The 15,650-nt window shown below is 31.3% G+C and overlaps 1 protein-coding gene across 1 annotated transcript in view; it reads left to right on the forward strand.

Moving 5' to 3' along the window:
* The first annotated feature begins 27 nt into the window (after positions 1–27).
* The window catches only part of LOC111703450 (intraflagellar transport protein 140 homolog), a 21,481-nt gene continuing 5,858 nt past the window's right edge, over positions 28–15,650 (forward strand). The window contains exons 1-18 of the mRNA XM_023475387.1: positions 28–291; positions 1,109–1,179; positions 2,061–2,145; positions 2,551–2,610; positions 3,615–3,674; positions 4,169–4,230; positions 5,074–5,177; positions 6,506–6,630; positions 7,512–7,576; positions 8,496–8,608; positions 9,492–9,583; positions 10,181–10,267; positions 11,337–11,414; positions 12,521–12,631; positions 13,088–13,223; positions 13,615–13,749; positions 15,125–15,219; positions 15,474–15,478. Coding sequence (XP_023331155.1) covers positions 211–291; positions 1,109–1,179; positions 2,061–2,145; positions 2,551–2,610; positions 3,615–3,674; positions 4,169–4,230; positions 5,074–5,177; positions 6,506–6,630; positions 7,512–7,576; positions 8,496–8,608; positions 9,492–9,583; positions 10,181–10,267; positions 11,337–11,414; positions 12,521–12,631; positions 13,088–13,223; positions 13,615–13,749; positions 15,125–15,219; positions 15,474–15,478 — 1,565 coding nt within the window. The 5' untranslated portion in view covers positions 28–210. The remainder of the gene's footprint in view (positions 292–1,108; positions 1,180–2,060; positions 2,146–2,550; positions 2,611–3,614; positions 3,675–4,168; positions 4,231–5,073; positions 5,178–6,505; positions 6,631–7,511; positions 7,577–8,495; positions 8,609–9,491; positions 9,584–10,180; positions 10,268–11,336; positions 11,415–12,520; positions 12,632–13,087; positions 13,224–13,614; positions 13,750–15,124; positions 15,220–15,473; positions 15,479–15,650) is intronic.

Below are 15,650 nucleotides of genomic sequence, written 5' to 3' on the forward strand. Positions count from 1 at the left end.
TTGAAGAAAGGGATGGGGAGAGGAATGCTCAAATATTTTAATGGTTTTTGCTCATATTACATATATTTGGTGAAATTTGATATTTTTTTCCAAAAACAGAGGGTCGGAGAAAGTCGGCCCGGCGCCTAAGACTAGGTTCCCGACTCTAAGATTCTACTCGGGTAACTGTTTTGTCTAGGTATTGCAACAGCTGAAATAAGATCCCAGCTTATGATTTCCAATCCAATTCTTGAATCTCCAACTGTAGTTGTTTCTCTTTTTGTACTTGAGGATCATGGGATAGTGACACAGGTAAGCAGGAGCACAGGTGTTTTTCTATGATCATATGGCATCAGCAAAGCATTCCAAACTATTGATGAGCTCTTTTTCGATGAACTAATTTCTTACCACACACTTTTTGTCTTTTTTATGGTCCAAGTAGAAGCCCAAAAAAATTATTTTAAATTTTAAACAACTTTGGAAACAGTTTCTGGATAAAATCTTTATTATGATTTATACTGAAAAATACATATCCGAGCATGCATGTTAAATAAAACTTCATTTTTTCTCAAAATTTTGCAGATTTTTCTGTAAACATTGGTAGATTTATAAAATAATAATATCAACAGTTTTACCAGGCATAATTTTTCACCTTTAAGTGTCCATAAACCTTCCCTGTGGTCTTATAAGCTTCCAAAATGAACATGGGCCTGATGGGTTCAGTCATTTTAACGTTTACTGGATAAAGACAGACACACAAGCCAAAATAATATTTAGATGGATTACCCACAAAAGATTATTAGATTAACTCTGTATAATATTTCAGGGGTGTATATTTTCCTAAAAAATCATTAACCCCCCCCCCCCCCCCTTCTAGAAAGAAATGTATTTCCCCCAGAAGTTATAAATAGATTAGAAACTAAAATTTTAGGGGTCTTTTGCTGAAAGGGGAAAATAAACGATTTTTCAGGAAAAATAATAAATTTTTTGGGTAAAAAGTATTAATAAAAATGAAAAACTTGCCTTTTGATGTAACATTTTTCTTTTTGACTCCCCAAGTCAACAAAAATCATTCTCCCTGGGGGGTTAAATTCTGGAAAATATACACCCCTGCAATATTTGTATCTAGGATATTAGCCCTATGTCTGATGAATATGTAAAGTTGATTGGTTTGAAAGTTCCTCATTATTTTCTACTCAGGTTAGTATATCATAGTTTATTAAAGGGACTGTTAGCGTAATTTCTAGTGACCCTCCATGCAAACATTGCAATGCTTGAGTTTACAATCATACCCTTAAAACCTTGGCTAATCAAGTATGTTCTCCCCAGTCAAAATTTGAGGCAAATCGGCCAATGGGTTTCTGAGTTATAATTGTATATCCAAACAAACAAACAGATATACTACTTTAAATAGAAATTATATGTTTATTGGACCACCTTGTATATATAATTGTAAAACAATAGGCAGGCGTCCATGTTTAACAGACTAATAGTCTGGTTGGTTAATCTGGTAATTGGTTCATTGGTTATGTTTCGTTGGTTGATAGGTTCTTTGATGATCAATAGATCGTTGGCCCTCAACATTGACACAATAAAAATTATATTTCAAACCTGTAATAGAATGCAGGTATAATAAAATTAAATGTCAATGTATTAATGTAGTTGAATATTCAATAGTATAAATTATTAGTTTTCCGTGTCGAAGTAAAAAGGCGTGATTAAGGATTTGAGGGTTTGATGGAATAGTTTAAAACATTTGCAAACAAACACTTTTGAAAATATAAACTTGGATTTTTTAGGTGGAATTTATTATGGATTGCAAAGTTATTTATGGATTTGATCTTTCACTTAGTTAAGCGTTTCAATGTTTTGATTTTCCTTTGTCAAGGTAAAGGAGTAGAGTAGGAAAAATTGTTTGGTTTGGATTTGGGGCTGGTAAAGACGACATGACGTATTAATGGGTGGGGGTTAGGAGATAGGTTTACGGTCAACAATAATCTGAGTCTGATAGATTAGCAGAACCGTATTTATATTTGATAAGTAACACACAAATATATTTATAATTTATAAATATTTTACAGGAATCCAAACAGTTTCTATTCGCCTGTTGAAAAGAAGATTATCAAAGATTTTGCGGGGCTGGAAAAAAGTGATAAAAAGACAAAGGTTGTACTCTACAGTGGTCACCAGAGAACTGCGAAATTATGGTCGTTCTTATATTTTCTTAAGAAAGTACTTCAGAAATAATCCAAATAAAAACAATCCTTTCCGATATTTCGTAATAAAATGACAGAAAGAAGACGACTGTTATTTCTATGCTTTCTGGCTAGCACTGTATTTCAAATAAACTTTATTAATAACCAGCTTGGAAACCCAGCTTTGGCTGGAAATTTAGATTTTCCTGTAAGCGTTAACTTACTCAACTAAGAATATTCCCGTGAATCTACAGAGTTCCCTACCTCAAATCTGAGGCAAATCGGTCCAGGGATTCACTAGTCATGATCTGAAAACCAGAGATAATACTATTTTATATATATATATATATAGATTATATATTTATTATAATTTTAGGATGCGATAGTGAATTTCTCAATGTATCTAAGTATCGGAAATATGGACGAAGCCTTTAAGGAATGGAGAAATTAATAAAAAAAACTGTTTGTTAATGGTTCAGAAATCTTTAAGTTTGTATTCGATTTAAAAAATTCAAAGGGCAACGCCGGGTCCTTTAGCGTTGGATTAACGGATTATAACTTTAACGAAAAGTTGTCCAGGCCGTGTGGAAAGTAGTTAAAGAAGATTGGTTTTCAACTCTACAGAAAAATAACCAGCTAATATTGAAATGTAGCGAAACATTTAATGATATATTTATACTATGACTAAAAGATATCTCTGAAAAGGCAATTACTTTACAAGTGTCTAAAAAACTACTTACATTTAATTTTTTACTGCTTATGATGTCATAAACATCCCACACATTTCTTAGTTTCTAAAATAAATCAAATGTATAGCGAGGAATGTTTCATGATTTACAAATATTTATTTTTATTAAACATACGAATATCAAATTGGAGTTTCTTTTAAATCTAATTACAAAAACATTTCATTGAATAATAGAAAAAGAATTTTATTTCAAATATAACACATCAAATATTTTAAGAACATGAATATTTTCTTTAGTTTAATCATAAAAGTTAGAAGAAATGAAAAAAGTTTTACAGTGCTGTCTTTTGCATGCTCATTTATAAGTTGTTTGATAACTGTTCTGCTTGATTATTCATCGACAAAAAAATATTAATTCCAAAAAATGCAAAACGTTACTTTTAACACAAATATACTAGGTAATTTATGTTTTTTCATAGATTAATAACCATACAGATGGAACACTAGATGTAGTAGCTTTTCAAGATTCAGGGGTTTTTCGTTCACAATCACATTTAGTTTACATTACCGCTTAGGCTTTAATCACAGAAATAATTTACAAAGCGACGTTACAAAAATTCCTTTGCCGTAGTTTACCCTTCTGCAGTATAAAATATATATTGAAAAACACATTACTTTTTTTAAACGATAAAAAATCTATTATAATTTGGATTTTAGAAAAGAATGAAAATTAATTTATCCTGCCTGGTTAGGCAATTAAAGCAATAAAATCTGAGAAGGTGTGGGAGAATATGGCCAGAATGTGCGTTAAGGTAAGCTTTTTGTTCATGTCATGTCTGCTAGTGTCATTTTTGCTAGTGTCATATGACCTATTGTCATCTCTGGTAGTGTCCTTTTTTGCTAGCTTTTTCTTGCTAGTGACACTAAAGTCTTTTTTAACGTCATTTAAGCTTTTTTTTTGTCATTTCTGCTGGAGTCATTTTAATGGTATTATTTTTGCTTGTGCCATTTTCGTAGTGTCCATTTTTGCTAATTCTTTTTTTGCTAGTGTCAAGGTGTGCCATGTGCCAGTGTTCTTTCTGCTAAATGGTCTTTTTTAGCATCTTTTTTTTGCCATATAAGTTTGTCGTACATCATTCATATTTTAAAAATTTGTATTACATATTTTTAATAACATACCTTAACTTTTTTAGCAGTAAAACTTGACCTCCTTATTATTTTGTCTTTTGCAAAGGAATTTGCCTCTCCTGAAAAAAATGTAGTAAAGTGTAAGAATCAATATAGTTTTTAACCAATATATTTTTAGACAAAACGACTTGATGTCGCCGCTATTTGTCTTGGAAACATGGGTCATGCGGCAGGAGCAAGGTTTTTTTTTAACTTTTAAGATTTTCAAAAACAACTAAAAACTAATATTTCTTTTATTTTTGTGTTTTGGGGTCTCGAATGCTTTTTACTAAACGATTTCTTAACTTTTAGAACCTTAAGTATTTGAGTTTGAGAATAAAAGAATAGTGACAGCAGTGGAAACAATTATTATGAGAATATTTAAAAATAGAGTAAATACAGTGAAACCCTTAATAACGAATACATCGAAAGAATTCATCAAATGTCGTATTCTTGACTTTCTGATAATGGAATGTTGCAGATATTTAGTTTTTTAATTAAATGATTATATGGAACTCTTTAAAACTGTTCCCGCATATTCATGGCTATTTATTTATTTTTGCAAATACTAAAATTTACGTAATATAGTATAAAACTCATTGAAAAATTGTCAAGACGACATTTGATAAATTCTTCCGATGTATTCCTTATTAAGGGTTTTACTGTATCTTTTATTTATTTCTTAAATTCTTCACTAAAATACAGTAAGGCTAGAAAATTTCGGATTTTTTTGTCTTTATTGTGTAAATTTTTATTTATTAAATCGATTTTTGTCTTTATTGTGTAAATTTTTATTTATTAAATCGATTTTTGTCTTTATTGTGTAAATTTTTATTTATTAANAGTGTTTGCAGTTTAATTATTAACTGCCATAAAAAGTCCAGCTGGAGTTTATTGGATACCGTAAATTGGTTTCTTCCTTTGCCAAATCATAAAATAAGCCTATAAATTACTATATTAAAGATTGAAGACTTAATTTAATCTTGTGGTCATCATATTTTTAGTGTTTCAGGTCGTCTTTACAGTCTCATACTTTGTATACAGGGCTGTACGACAAGCTGTAAAGAGTAAGGAGAGTCCTGAAGTACAGGCGGCCATACTTGCAGTACACCTAGGCATGATAGAGGAGGCAGAACATATACTTGTTGGTAAATATATACTTGCAGTACACCTCAGTTCTGTGGGTTAATGAGTGGTACTGGCCTCCCTATGGTGTACTGGGGGTACTGGGGGACACAGGCAGTACAGGGGGGTACTGTGGGATACTATATGGGGTACTGAGGGTAAATCCTGGGTACCCGCCACACCCCGGTTTCTTCTATTTGAAACCAAAGTGTTTTGGTCTATAATTCAACAATCTTTTACCTAATAGATTTGTTTATTCTATACTTTTTAATTCAAAATGCATATGCCGACAAATAAAGTATCAAAGACAAAAGGATAAAAAATTATGTTTAATGGGTCAAATTGTGATTGATAGTCGCAGCTTTCTGGAATATAGACAGAACCGTTAAATCCACGTGGCCAGTATGCCCAGTTATCCCAGTACCCGCAGTGCCCTGCAGGGCAAAATAGTACTGAATGGAACTAAAGGGTACTAGGGTTCACAGACGGCTGAGTATAAGGTGTTTTTTACACTTTATCTTATTTTTGCATGTGTTTTGGGGTCATTTTTGCATTTATGTCTGGGTCAAAACTTGACATATGAGCAAGTGTAAGTGCATTAGAATAAATAAGTTTGAAAACATTTTCTCTTCCTACACTATGCCAAATTTTTATCCCGAATGAAAAATGATAAAAGAAAGCTGAAGGCACATCACTAATATACAATAAGATGTAACATTGACAATATTTCGCAAACAGTTCCTTTAAGAAAATTAAGATGATATTTCAGAAGTACATTTATTGCTTCTAGATATAAATATTACATGATAAATAACGAGTGTATAAAAGGAGAGGTAGGTCTTCTCTGGTTCCAGAATCCGCAAATACTGATTTGCAGATTTCATAATCCTCGTTCGAGGATTTCTTCCCCTACAATATACAATTTCCCCCCTAGGTTGTCAAAGATAGGATATTTTGAACAAGTTATATTAAGTTTATTGACAATTAAACAAAGATATTTTATGTTGTTAAAAAGCAATAACATATATAGTCTTATTAATTAGAATAACATATATTACCCTTAGATGTCGTCTTTTCATGATTAATGAGTGTTTCGTTCACTATAATCCTGAGGCAGAAGCCCAAATGAGTTACGCGTAGTCGGCGTAGAGCAGACTCTCTCAACATGAAAGAGAGCCTGATCTATACCGACTAAGCGTAACTCCTTTAGTTTTATAAGTAGTATAATGGGTCTCTACGTTGCACCATTGATAATTTGTCACGTTCTATTGACTATTTTAACTTCTGAGTCTAAAAGTCGTCTTTCTATTCCTCAGTTTTATGGGTTTCATGCATGCTATTTTCCTTTTAGGTTGTCAAAGGTATGATATTTTGAACAAGTTGTATCAAGACAGTGGACAGTGGAATAAAGCTCTAGATATTTGTGAGAATAATGATAGAATTCATCTCCGAAATACATACTACAACTTTGCTAAGGTACACGGTACACCAACATACAATTCTTTGAAAGAAACTCTAGACGTTTTTTCTTGTACCCTTTCATTTGTAGAGTGGCGTGTTCGATTCACGACATTATTTTTACTATATTTATGCTGGGAAGACATTTGAATTCAAAACGACGATTTCTTCCTAATTGGTGAAGACCAACGAGGTTATAGTGTATAGAGTGATGATTTAGGCTAATCTATTACTAATTGTAGGCCATAAACTATACCGATAGCGTACTGCATATTTTTTTATTATAAGGAGATTCTGTCCTAACCTATAGTATATTAATATTAGTAAACAGTTGTAAGTGTACAGTACAGCTAACTGAGCACACAGGTAGGGAACTATCATCCCCCTGGTTAAGATGCAGGGTTTAGCTTGAAATTACGTCTACAGTTCCTTTAACGACTGTTTCCAACCTTTAGTTATTGATCAATATGAAACAACCACGTGCTATTTATTCTATATTATTTAAAGAAAAACCCAACAATAACAAAAACTTTTTAAAGAAACAAATAAGATTTTTTCTTTGAAAAGAGACAATGTTGTATTGACTGAACTGTTTTAAGTTTTAGGTGACCCTTTGTTTAGACATTTGTAGAAAAACCACAAATCAAAATAATCATTTTTCAAAAACAAAAATACCGAAATCTATTTTAAACTTGAGAACAAAAAGCTCTTAAGGCAGTGTAGTGAATCTGCCATGTCATCAAATTGTTTAAATTAATTGTCTTAGCATTTTCTTCAAGTTTTCATGCTGTAATGATAAATTTAATAAAATAGATACAGGGGAAATTTTGACTTACTTTGACTGTAACTCCTTTAATCAGAGAAATAAAGGTTTTATAGTAATTATATTCATCATTTAGCACCTGGAGAACATGGGGGATTTAAGCGGAGCTATTCCAATGTTTGAACGTTCAGAAACTCACAGGTACGACCTTGAGATCTCTTAGCTCCTCAAGTCTTGATGTATCCGGTTATTTGAAACATTTTGTTCTTCTCAATAGTTTTCTATTTAGAGGAGTTATGATTGAAAACCTATCAGATTTCAACCGGCCTTACGTGAAATTTACTTTAGTTAAACGTGTTATATAATATACTAGCTGAACGGCCAGGCGTTGCCCTTGAAAAAAATTAGAACATTTTTTTAAAAGTAAATATATTGAATAAATAAAAAAATTTTTAAAAATAATTTCGGCCACCCATGATTGTCCACAAAAATTTCAGTCCAATCGGTCCAGCCGTTTGGCCAGCTATAGACAACTCATATATATACAGGGTGTCCCACGAAACATGACAATAGCAAGACGACTTGAAAGTCGTCTTTGATATTTGTATTTATTTGTGACATTTAGTCTTCTATCTACTTTAACATGTATGATTCTTGAAACAATTATCACATAATTTTCCTAGCCCTGGCATTTCCAAAAAGTGGTCTACGTTTTTTGTGCTTTCAATATTACCGGAGATATAAAGAGTTTGGTTCAGATTTCAATTTTGTTAAATAAAAGCAAACTTGTCGAAATCTGAACGAAATTCTTCATATCTCGGGCAATATTGAAAGCACAAAAAAGGCAGACCACATTTTGGAAATGGCAGGACTAGGGGAATTTTGTGATTATTATCTCTAGAAATTTACTTCTAAGATTAGGTTGACAAATAAACGCAGCAAATTATATCAAAAATCAAGACGACATTCAAGTCGTCCTGCATACTGTCATGTTTCGTGGGACACCCTGTATACGGATGTCTTGTTTTATTATATAGATTTACTCATTATTCTAAGAAATTGTAATATGACAATTATTATTTTATGTTAATGAGAGTAAAGGGACTGTTATTGATTTTAGATTTGAAGTTCCCCGATTGTTGTTTGATGATATGCATATGCTGGAGGAGTACGTCATGAAATCCTCGGACCCCGCCATCAGGCGCTGGTGGGCCCAGTACATGGAGTCTACAGGTAACCTGCAGATAAGATTGCTGGAAATATGGTTATTAGAAACGCAGGTACCAAAAAAACGGTTATTTGTTTGTATTTATAAACATTCAAAAGTGTGGCAAGGGGGGGATAGAAAATGCAGAAAGTAAAGATTAAGAAAGAAAGAAATTTAAATTCTAAGTTAAAATTTAAGAATGTTTGTGCGTCTTACAATAAACCTCTTCAGAAAGCCCACCTTAATTTTATAAAATGTCTCATAAAGTTATTTTCTATTCTTAACAGATTATTGACGCACCTAACGCATATTTGTATCTAAATAAATTTCAATATGTCTAGTTATTACTTCTTTTTGTTATATTTATCAGCTAAATATAACTATCTATTTTTTGTTTTTAAATTGAATATTTACATATTTGCAATTTTTCAAAAAAAACATACTTCAGAGTATAGTACAAATCCAAAAAAGATCTATATTTACAGCCTAGTCAAGTGTTCTCAAAAGAGCATAATAATAGATTAAAGGGAGTGTTCGCGATAAATTAAAGAGGGTCTAAGCCTGAATTTATATGGAATCGAACAGTATTGCTTGTTTTGATCTGAAGTTTTAGAAAAGTGTAAAAAGCTTTGTCGCTTACAGCGCAGCCTCGCAGGATACAGTAAAATCCGAATTTAATGAATTTGATCCGCATCTTAAATCCGCCAAAAACGGGTTTAAATTGAGCGCCGGCTTAAATCTTGAAGCAATTAATGCGATTTATTTGAGCCGCGGCTTAAATTTTAGCCGCTGCTAAAATTCTTCAAATTCGACCTCAGACGTGGGACCCATTTTTGGCAGTTTCACTATTTGGGGTTTGGGCTAAATAAATTTCATCCGAGCTATAATATAACACAACCTTATACACAGGTGAGATGGAGACTGCACTGCACTTCTACACACTTGCCAAGGATTATCTATCCTTGGTTAGGGTCTATTGCTACTGCGATAATCTGGATAAGGTCAGAAACAATTGATAAAACGTTTTCCGAACACCAATTCATATCAATTTTAGGAATTTTTGATCGAATTTTCTTTCCAACTTTCTTTTATTAATAATAGAAAATATGTTTATGTTTGTTATAAAAAAAACTATACTTTTGAGAAACTGCACAACAATCATAATACATGCTGTCATATAAAGTCCGTGCAATAAGCGCAAAATTTGTATTGTCCTTTTGATACACTGGAAAATACTTTTTTATATTGCCGATATCATTTTTTGTTGAAAAGATAAATTTTGAATGTTTAACAGATAAGTCGCCAAGTTACAAATCAAGTTGTTCTACTTTTCAAGATATTAATCATTCAAAATACCGAATAATTGTTCAAATGTCATTTTAGAATTATAAGAAATATTTTTTTTTAATTGACAACCAATTATAAGATCTCCATTCTTTTTTAGATTTGGTGTCTACATTGAAAAACTGAATACACTATGATTCATCCCTTTTAAAATTCCTTAAACATGAGCTTATTTAAATAATTTCAAGTTTTTATCCTCTTCAGATTCATGAAAAATAAACTTTTATTGCTAAATTATTTAATTAATTGTTTAGGCATCTGAAATAGCAAGCCAGACTGGAGACAAGGCTGCGTGCTACCACCTCGCCAGACAATATGAAAATATTGATAATATTAATGAGGTATACAGTGGTCGCTAATTATATTAATACAATGAAAACAACTTTTAAAAGGAAATGTTCGCGAAAAGTTAAAGGAGGTATAGGCTTCTGGCGAAAAATAAGCGCTTTAGATCACTACTAATCTTACTTTTATCTGTTGCGTCTTTGAAGAGAAAATTGTTAAAACGACTCATGCTGAAAATGTAGCGTCCATACAAATTCAGAAAGATGCAATCCAACTCGGCTTGTAAAAAATCGATTTAATTTCAAACAAATCATTCAGATATTACAACCAATAATCATAGATAATTTTTCGACGCATTCGTATATACTTGTATTTCATATTATTTCTTTTTTTTTATGATCAGATAGTTACTTTTCATATTTTCCAGGAATGTTCAAAAATCCAGCGCGAGCAAAATATTATTTAAAAAAAAAAACTAGAATATTATGAAATAATAACTATATGCGAATGCATCGACAAATAATCGATGACTTCTGTAATAATATCCGAATTATTTGTTTGATTCCTAACAAGCATTTTTTAAATAACTAGTTTCAAGTTAACAAAAAGAAGCTGTTATTTACAGCTATGTGAAAGATTTGTAGAAATTAAAACAAAAATAATAAGTGTTCTTCATTTTATTAATATATACAGCAACAACTAAATCTGTCAGATTGTCAGATTAATATAAGTGACTAGTAATTATTCTTTATTTTCTGCAATTGTTTCAACTGTTCAATTTTTGTGTTTTCCTTGCTTGTCTTTACATATTATATTATTTGAAATCTTGACAAATCCCGAAGTTGGTTCCAGCTTTAAGTCAATCAAAATATATTTCACCATTGACTTTTAGAAAAAACATTATAATAATCTATTTTTTCCTAATTTAAAAAAAAAAAAATTTAATTAAAAAAAATTTTAATTGATTTTAAAATTTTTGAAAATTAATATTTTTTGATATAATTATTTCAAAGAAAAAAAACATGAAATTTAACTATTTCAAATTGTCAACTACAACTATTTCTGCTTGTTTTTACTGTAGAAATCCACTAATTGCTTTATTTAGATAATTCCCATTATGTTTAGGCCATACATTTCTTTACTCGAGCCCAGGCCTATAGCAATGCAATAAGGATCTGTAAAGAACAAGGCCTAGATGACCAGGTATCAATTTGATAAAATCTTTTAAAAAATTTCTTTCAAATTTGATTTTAAAAAGAGTTAAAGATATAATGATAAAGACTTGATTATTTATTATTTTTTTAATCCTATGTTTTTAGAATTGGGTTACAATCAGTTTTGATAAAATCTGAAAATAATGATTTGTTTAAAAGTTTGATCTCTAAAAAAAGTTGATTCACAAATAATAAATGTCGTAAAATCCCTTCAAAGCCTTTCGGCCTTTTTTTGGAATTTGGTAAACCAGATTTGAAAAAATCTTTGAAAAATGATTTGTTCAAGATTTAAAATTATAAAAAAATTGATCAAGGTAGGTTTAAATAAGCCTTAAATAATCCTCCGAAGCCCTGATGATTTATCCGTTTAGAGCCTTTTTTTAATCCTAATTTTTGGAACTAGGTAAACCAGACCTGGTTTTCAATTTAATAAAATTTTTATAAGACGATTTGTTCAAAATTTTGGTTTCTAAAAAAGGATGATTTAGAGCCGCGATTCAAATCTGGCAAAACCCGGATTTAATTGAGCGCTGGCTTAAATCTTGAAATCTTGAAAATAATTTTAAGTGGAACAAACCATATTTGAATTGCGTCTCAAATATAAACCGCGGCTCAAATTCTTTATATTCGGCCTCAGAAATGAAAAAATGCTTTTTTTAAAACCCTTATTTTTGAAATTGGGTAAACAAAATCTCATTTTCAGAGATGATCCAGGACGTCATAATATGTTCGATACTTTGTTTAAAAAAGCAATAATCATTCCCGATTCACAGCGATACCCTTCAAACCTACAAAACTGTTGAAAGTGTTTGATTCTGACAGTTTCCCCCAATGTTTTGAAGCTCAAAATTTCCAGGGCTCTTAAAACATAAATCAAAAAGAGAAGACAATGTAAGAGCAATGCATTCTTGATCAGTTTTAACTTTTATGTACATCGTTGTGAATTGGAACGGAAAACCACTTAAAATTACATGTACAGTCCCTTTAATATTACTTGTACAGTCCCTTTAATATTACTTGTACAGTCCCTTTAATATTACGTGTACAGTCCCTTTAATATTACGTGCACAGTCCCTTTAAGTTCAATACTTTTAGGTTTGGAACTTGGCTTTGCTTGCATCTCCGACTGAGCAGCTGGATGCTGCTCGATATTTCGAGACTACAGATCATAAACAGTTTGATAAAGCTGTTATTCTTTACAAAAAGGAAGAAAAATAAACTTAAATATTTTAGATTTATCCAAATATTTGCTCGTTTTTTATACTTTAATATTTGAAACCTGTTGTCGCAAACCTTTAAGTTTTAAAACTACAGTTTTTTTATCAAAAATAACATAAATACTGTAATCAGTTTGTCAGTTATTTTGGTCTGCCCAGTTCAAAGTAAATTTGATTTTAAAAACTTCCACAAATAAAGACCTTAAATGACAATAACAATAGTAAATAATAGTTTTTCGAATATTTTTGAAAATTTAATGCCGCTAAGGAGGAGTAAATATGCGTTAGGCAGATATTTAATTTTAAAAATGTATATTTGGCTTCATAAGGTGATGATACATTTTTTACAATCTGTTCCTTACAAAGTTCTATTAAAACATGTCAAAGAGCTATTATGTGTTTGCCATGTTAAAAATAATAAAATGTTTATTTTTATTACAATTAGGCGGGATTTTTGGGTAAAGCACTAGATTTAGCATTCTCGACGAACCAACACAATGCGCTGCAATTCATTTCTGGAAACCTGAACGCCAACACGGATCCAGTTCTGCTTAATAAAACAGCAGACTTCTTCCTGCAAGGTAGGGACCAAAAATTACAGAGATAGAGCAAAAGAGAAAGTCAAAATTAAACAGCATTTCTGTTACAAGATTGTGACTTCGTAGCTTTTTGAGGATCGCAATATTATTAAGTTACTATATCAGAAATTCAAACCATTTTTATTCTTCTCCACATCTCAATAAAATAAGATTAGGTATGGTTGAAAACAAAAAGTTGTATAACATTGCTATCTTACGTGCATTTATTTCTTTTTTAATTATTAAATTTTTTTAATTTTAATACTTTTATAAAAATAAATTTGTGAACATCGATTGGCAATGTTACGTAGATTTTTTAATGCCTTAACATAAAAATAGCACCATTCTAAAGGCTGTCTAATCAGAGCGGTTTTTAAGACACACTGTACTCTAGGTGGACAGTATGATAGAGCAGTGGAGATGTATGCTGCAAGTAAGAACTATAAGAAAGCTCTGGAGCTATGTGTTGACCGGAACATCTCAGTAACTGAAGAAATGGCCGAAAGACTTTCTATTCCTAAGGATGAAGGTAAAATGGTTAAATCTGTAAACGCAATTTTTAAAGACCTTTAACTTTTAAAGTGGCATGTCTACTGACTATTTTAAAGTTGCATGTCTAATGACTATTTTAAAATGGCATTTGTAATGACTATTATAAAGTGGCATGTCTACTGACTATTTTAAAGTGGCATGTCTAATGACTATTTTAAAATGGCATTTGTAATGACTATTATAAAGTGGCATGTCTACTGACTATTTTAAAGTGGCATGTCTACTGACTATTTTAAAGTGGCATGTCTACTGACTATTTTAAAGTGGCATGTCTATTGACTTTTTAAAGTGGCATGTCTACTGACTATTTTAAAGTGGCATATCTACTGACTATTTTAAAGTGGCATGTCTACTGACTATTTTAAAGTGGCATGTCTATTGACTATTTCAAAGTGGCATGTATACTGACTATTTTAAAGTGGCATGTCTAATACTAGCTATTTTAAAGTGGCATGTCTATTGACTATTTTAAAGTGGCATGTCTACTGACTATTTTAAAGTGGCATGTCTATTGACTATTTTAAAGTGGCATGTCTACTGACCATTTTAAAGTTGCATGTCTACTGACTATTTTAAAGTTGCATGTCTACAGACCATTTCAAAAATTTACAAAAGCTTTGCCTGATCAATTATGAATTTGATATCCGTGTTTATAATTTTGAAAACTATTAGGGGCTCAAACATCACAACTTATTTAATATTAGGGGCTCAAACATCACAACTTATTTAATATTAGGGGCTTAAACATCACAACTTATTTAATATTAGGGGCTCAAAGCTTGCTTTTAATATGTTACCAATTAGTAGCTTAAGTGCCAGGCGTTGCCCGTTGAATTTAAGAAAAAAGTTTCGAAAATTGAAATAAAATAATAGTATTTTAGCCTTTGCCACCCCACGGGAACCCCTGGGTTTCCTTTAAAAAATGTCAGCCAACTTAGTCCAGCTGATTGGCCAGTTATAGCTAACATACAGGGTTACCCACAAAGAATGATGTGAAATTCTCCAGGTTAGATTTAGACTTATGTTTAAAATATAGTTTTATACAAATTTCTAAACAAGGAAGAAACAAGTTTTCAGTTGCAGTAAATGATGTATGCAAAGAAATAGAGAGTATTCATTCCGTCTCATCCTATGTGGGTAACCCTGTATACATGAACAAAGAGCTTTATAATATATATTGTTTGGTCCAGGTACTGAAGATGAGAGAGTAGCTGCTCTAGATAAATATATATTGTTTGGTCCAGGTACTGAGGAGGAGAGAGTAGCTGCTCTAGATAAATATATATTGTTTGGTCCAGGTACTGAGGATGAGAGAGTAGCTGCTCTAGATAAATATATATTGTTTGGTCCAGGTACTGAGGAGGAGAGAGTTGCTGCTCTAGATAAAATTGCTGAATCCTGTTTCCTTCAAGGAAATTATCATCTTGCTACTAAAAAATGGACTCAGGTATGCTCTAACAAAATCCATATCTCTTCAACTCTCTTCATGATCTTCGCAACCTAATGATGTCAACCTTTGATGTTTAAAACTTGATGTTTAAGTATTTGGTTTAGCAAATTGCATATTTTGATATATTAGAGGTCTAAAACATCAGGTAGGGAATATTTAGGAATTAGGAAATTACAGGTAGCAGCAATTTTGCATTTCTTATAATTCAAATAATTTTATGAAATCCAAAATAACAAAATATATCCAAAAAGGAGATGTAAGCTTGTACAGCACTTAATTCAAATGATATTTAAGATAAAAGTAGGACATCTTAAAAGACTTTCATAGTATTCAATGTAATTCTAAAAGTGTGCAAGCTAGGAGGCCTAGGTTATTTGCTAAATATTCCCAGGTATATTCCTAGAGAACGATTTTTGGCCCCCCCCGCC

Source organism: Eurytemora carolleeae, unplaced genomic scaffold, assembly GCF_000591075.1.
Source record: "Eurytemora carolleeae unplaced genomic scaffold, Eaff_2.0 scaffold512, whole genome shotgun sequence".
Classification (NCBI taxonomy): Eukaryota; Metazoa; Arthropoda; class Copepoda; order Calanoida; family Temoridae; genus Eurytemora; species Eurytemora carolleeae.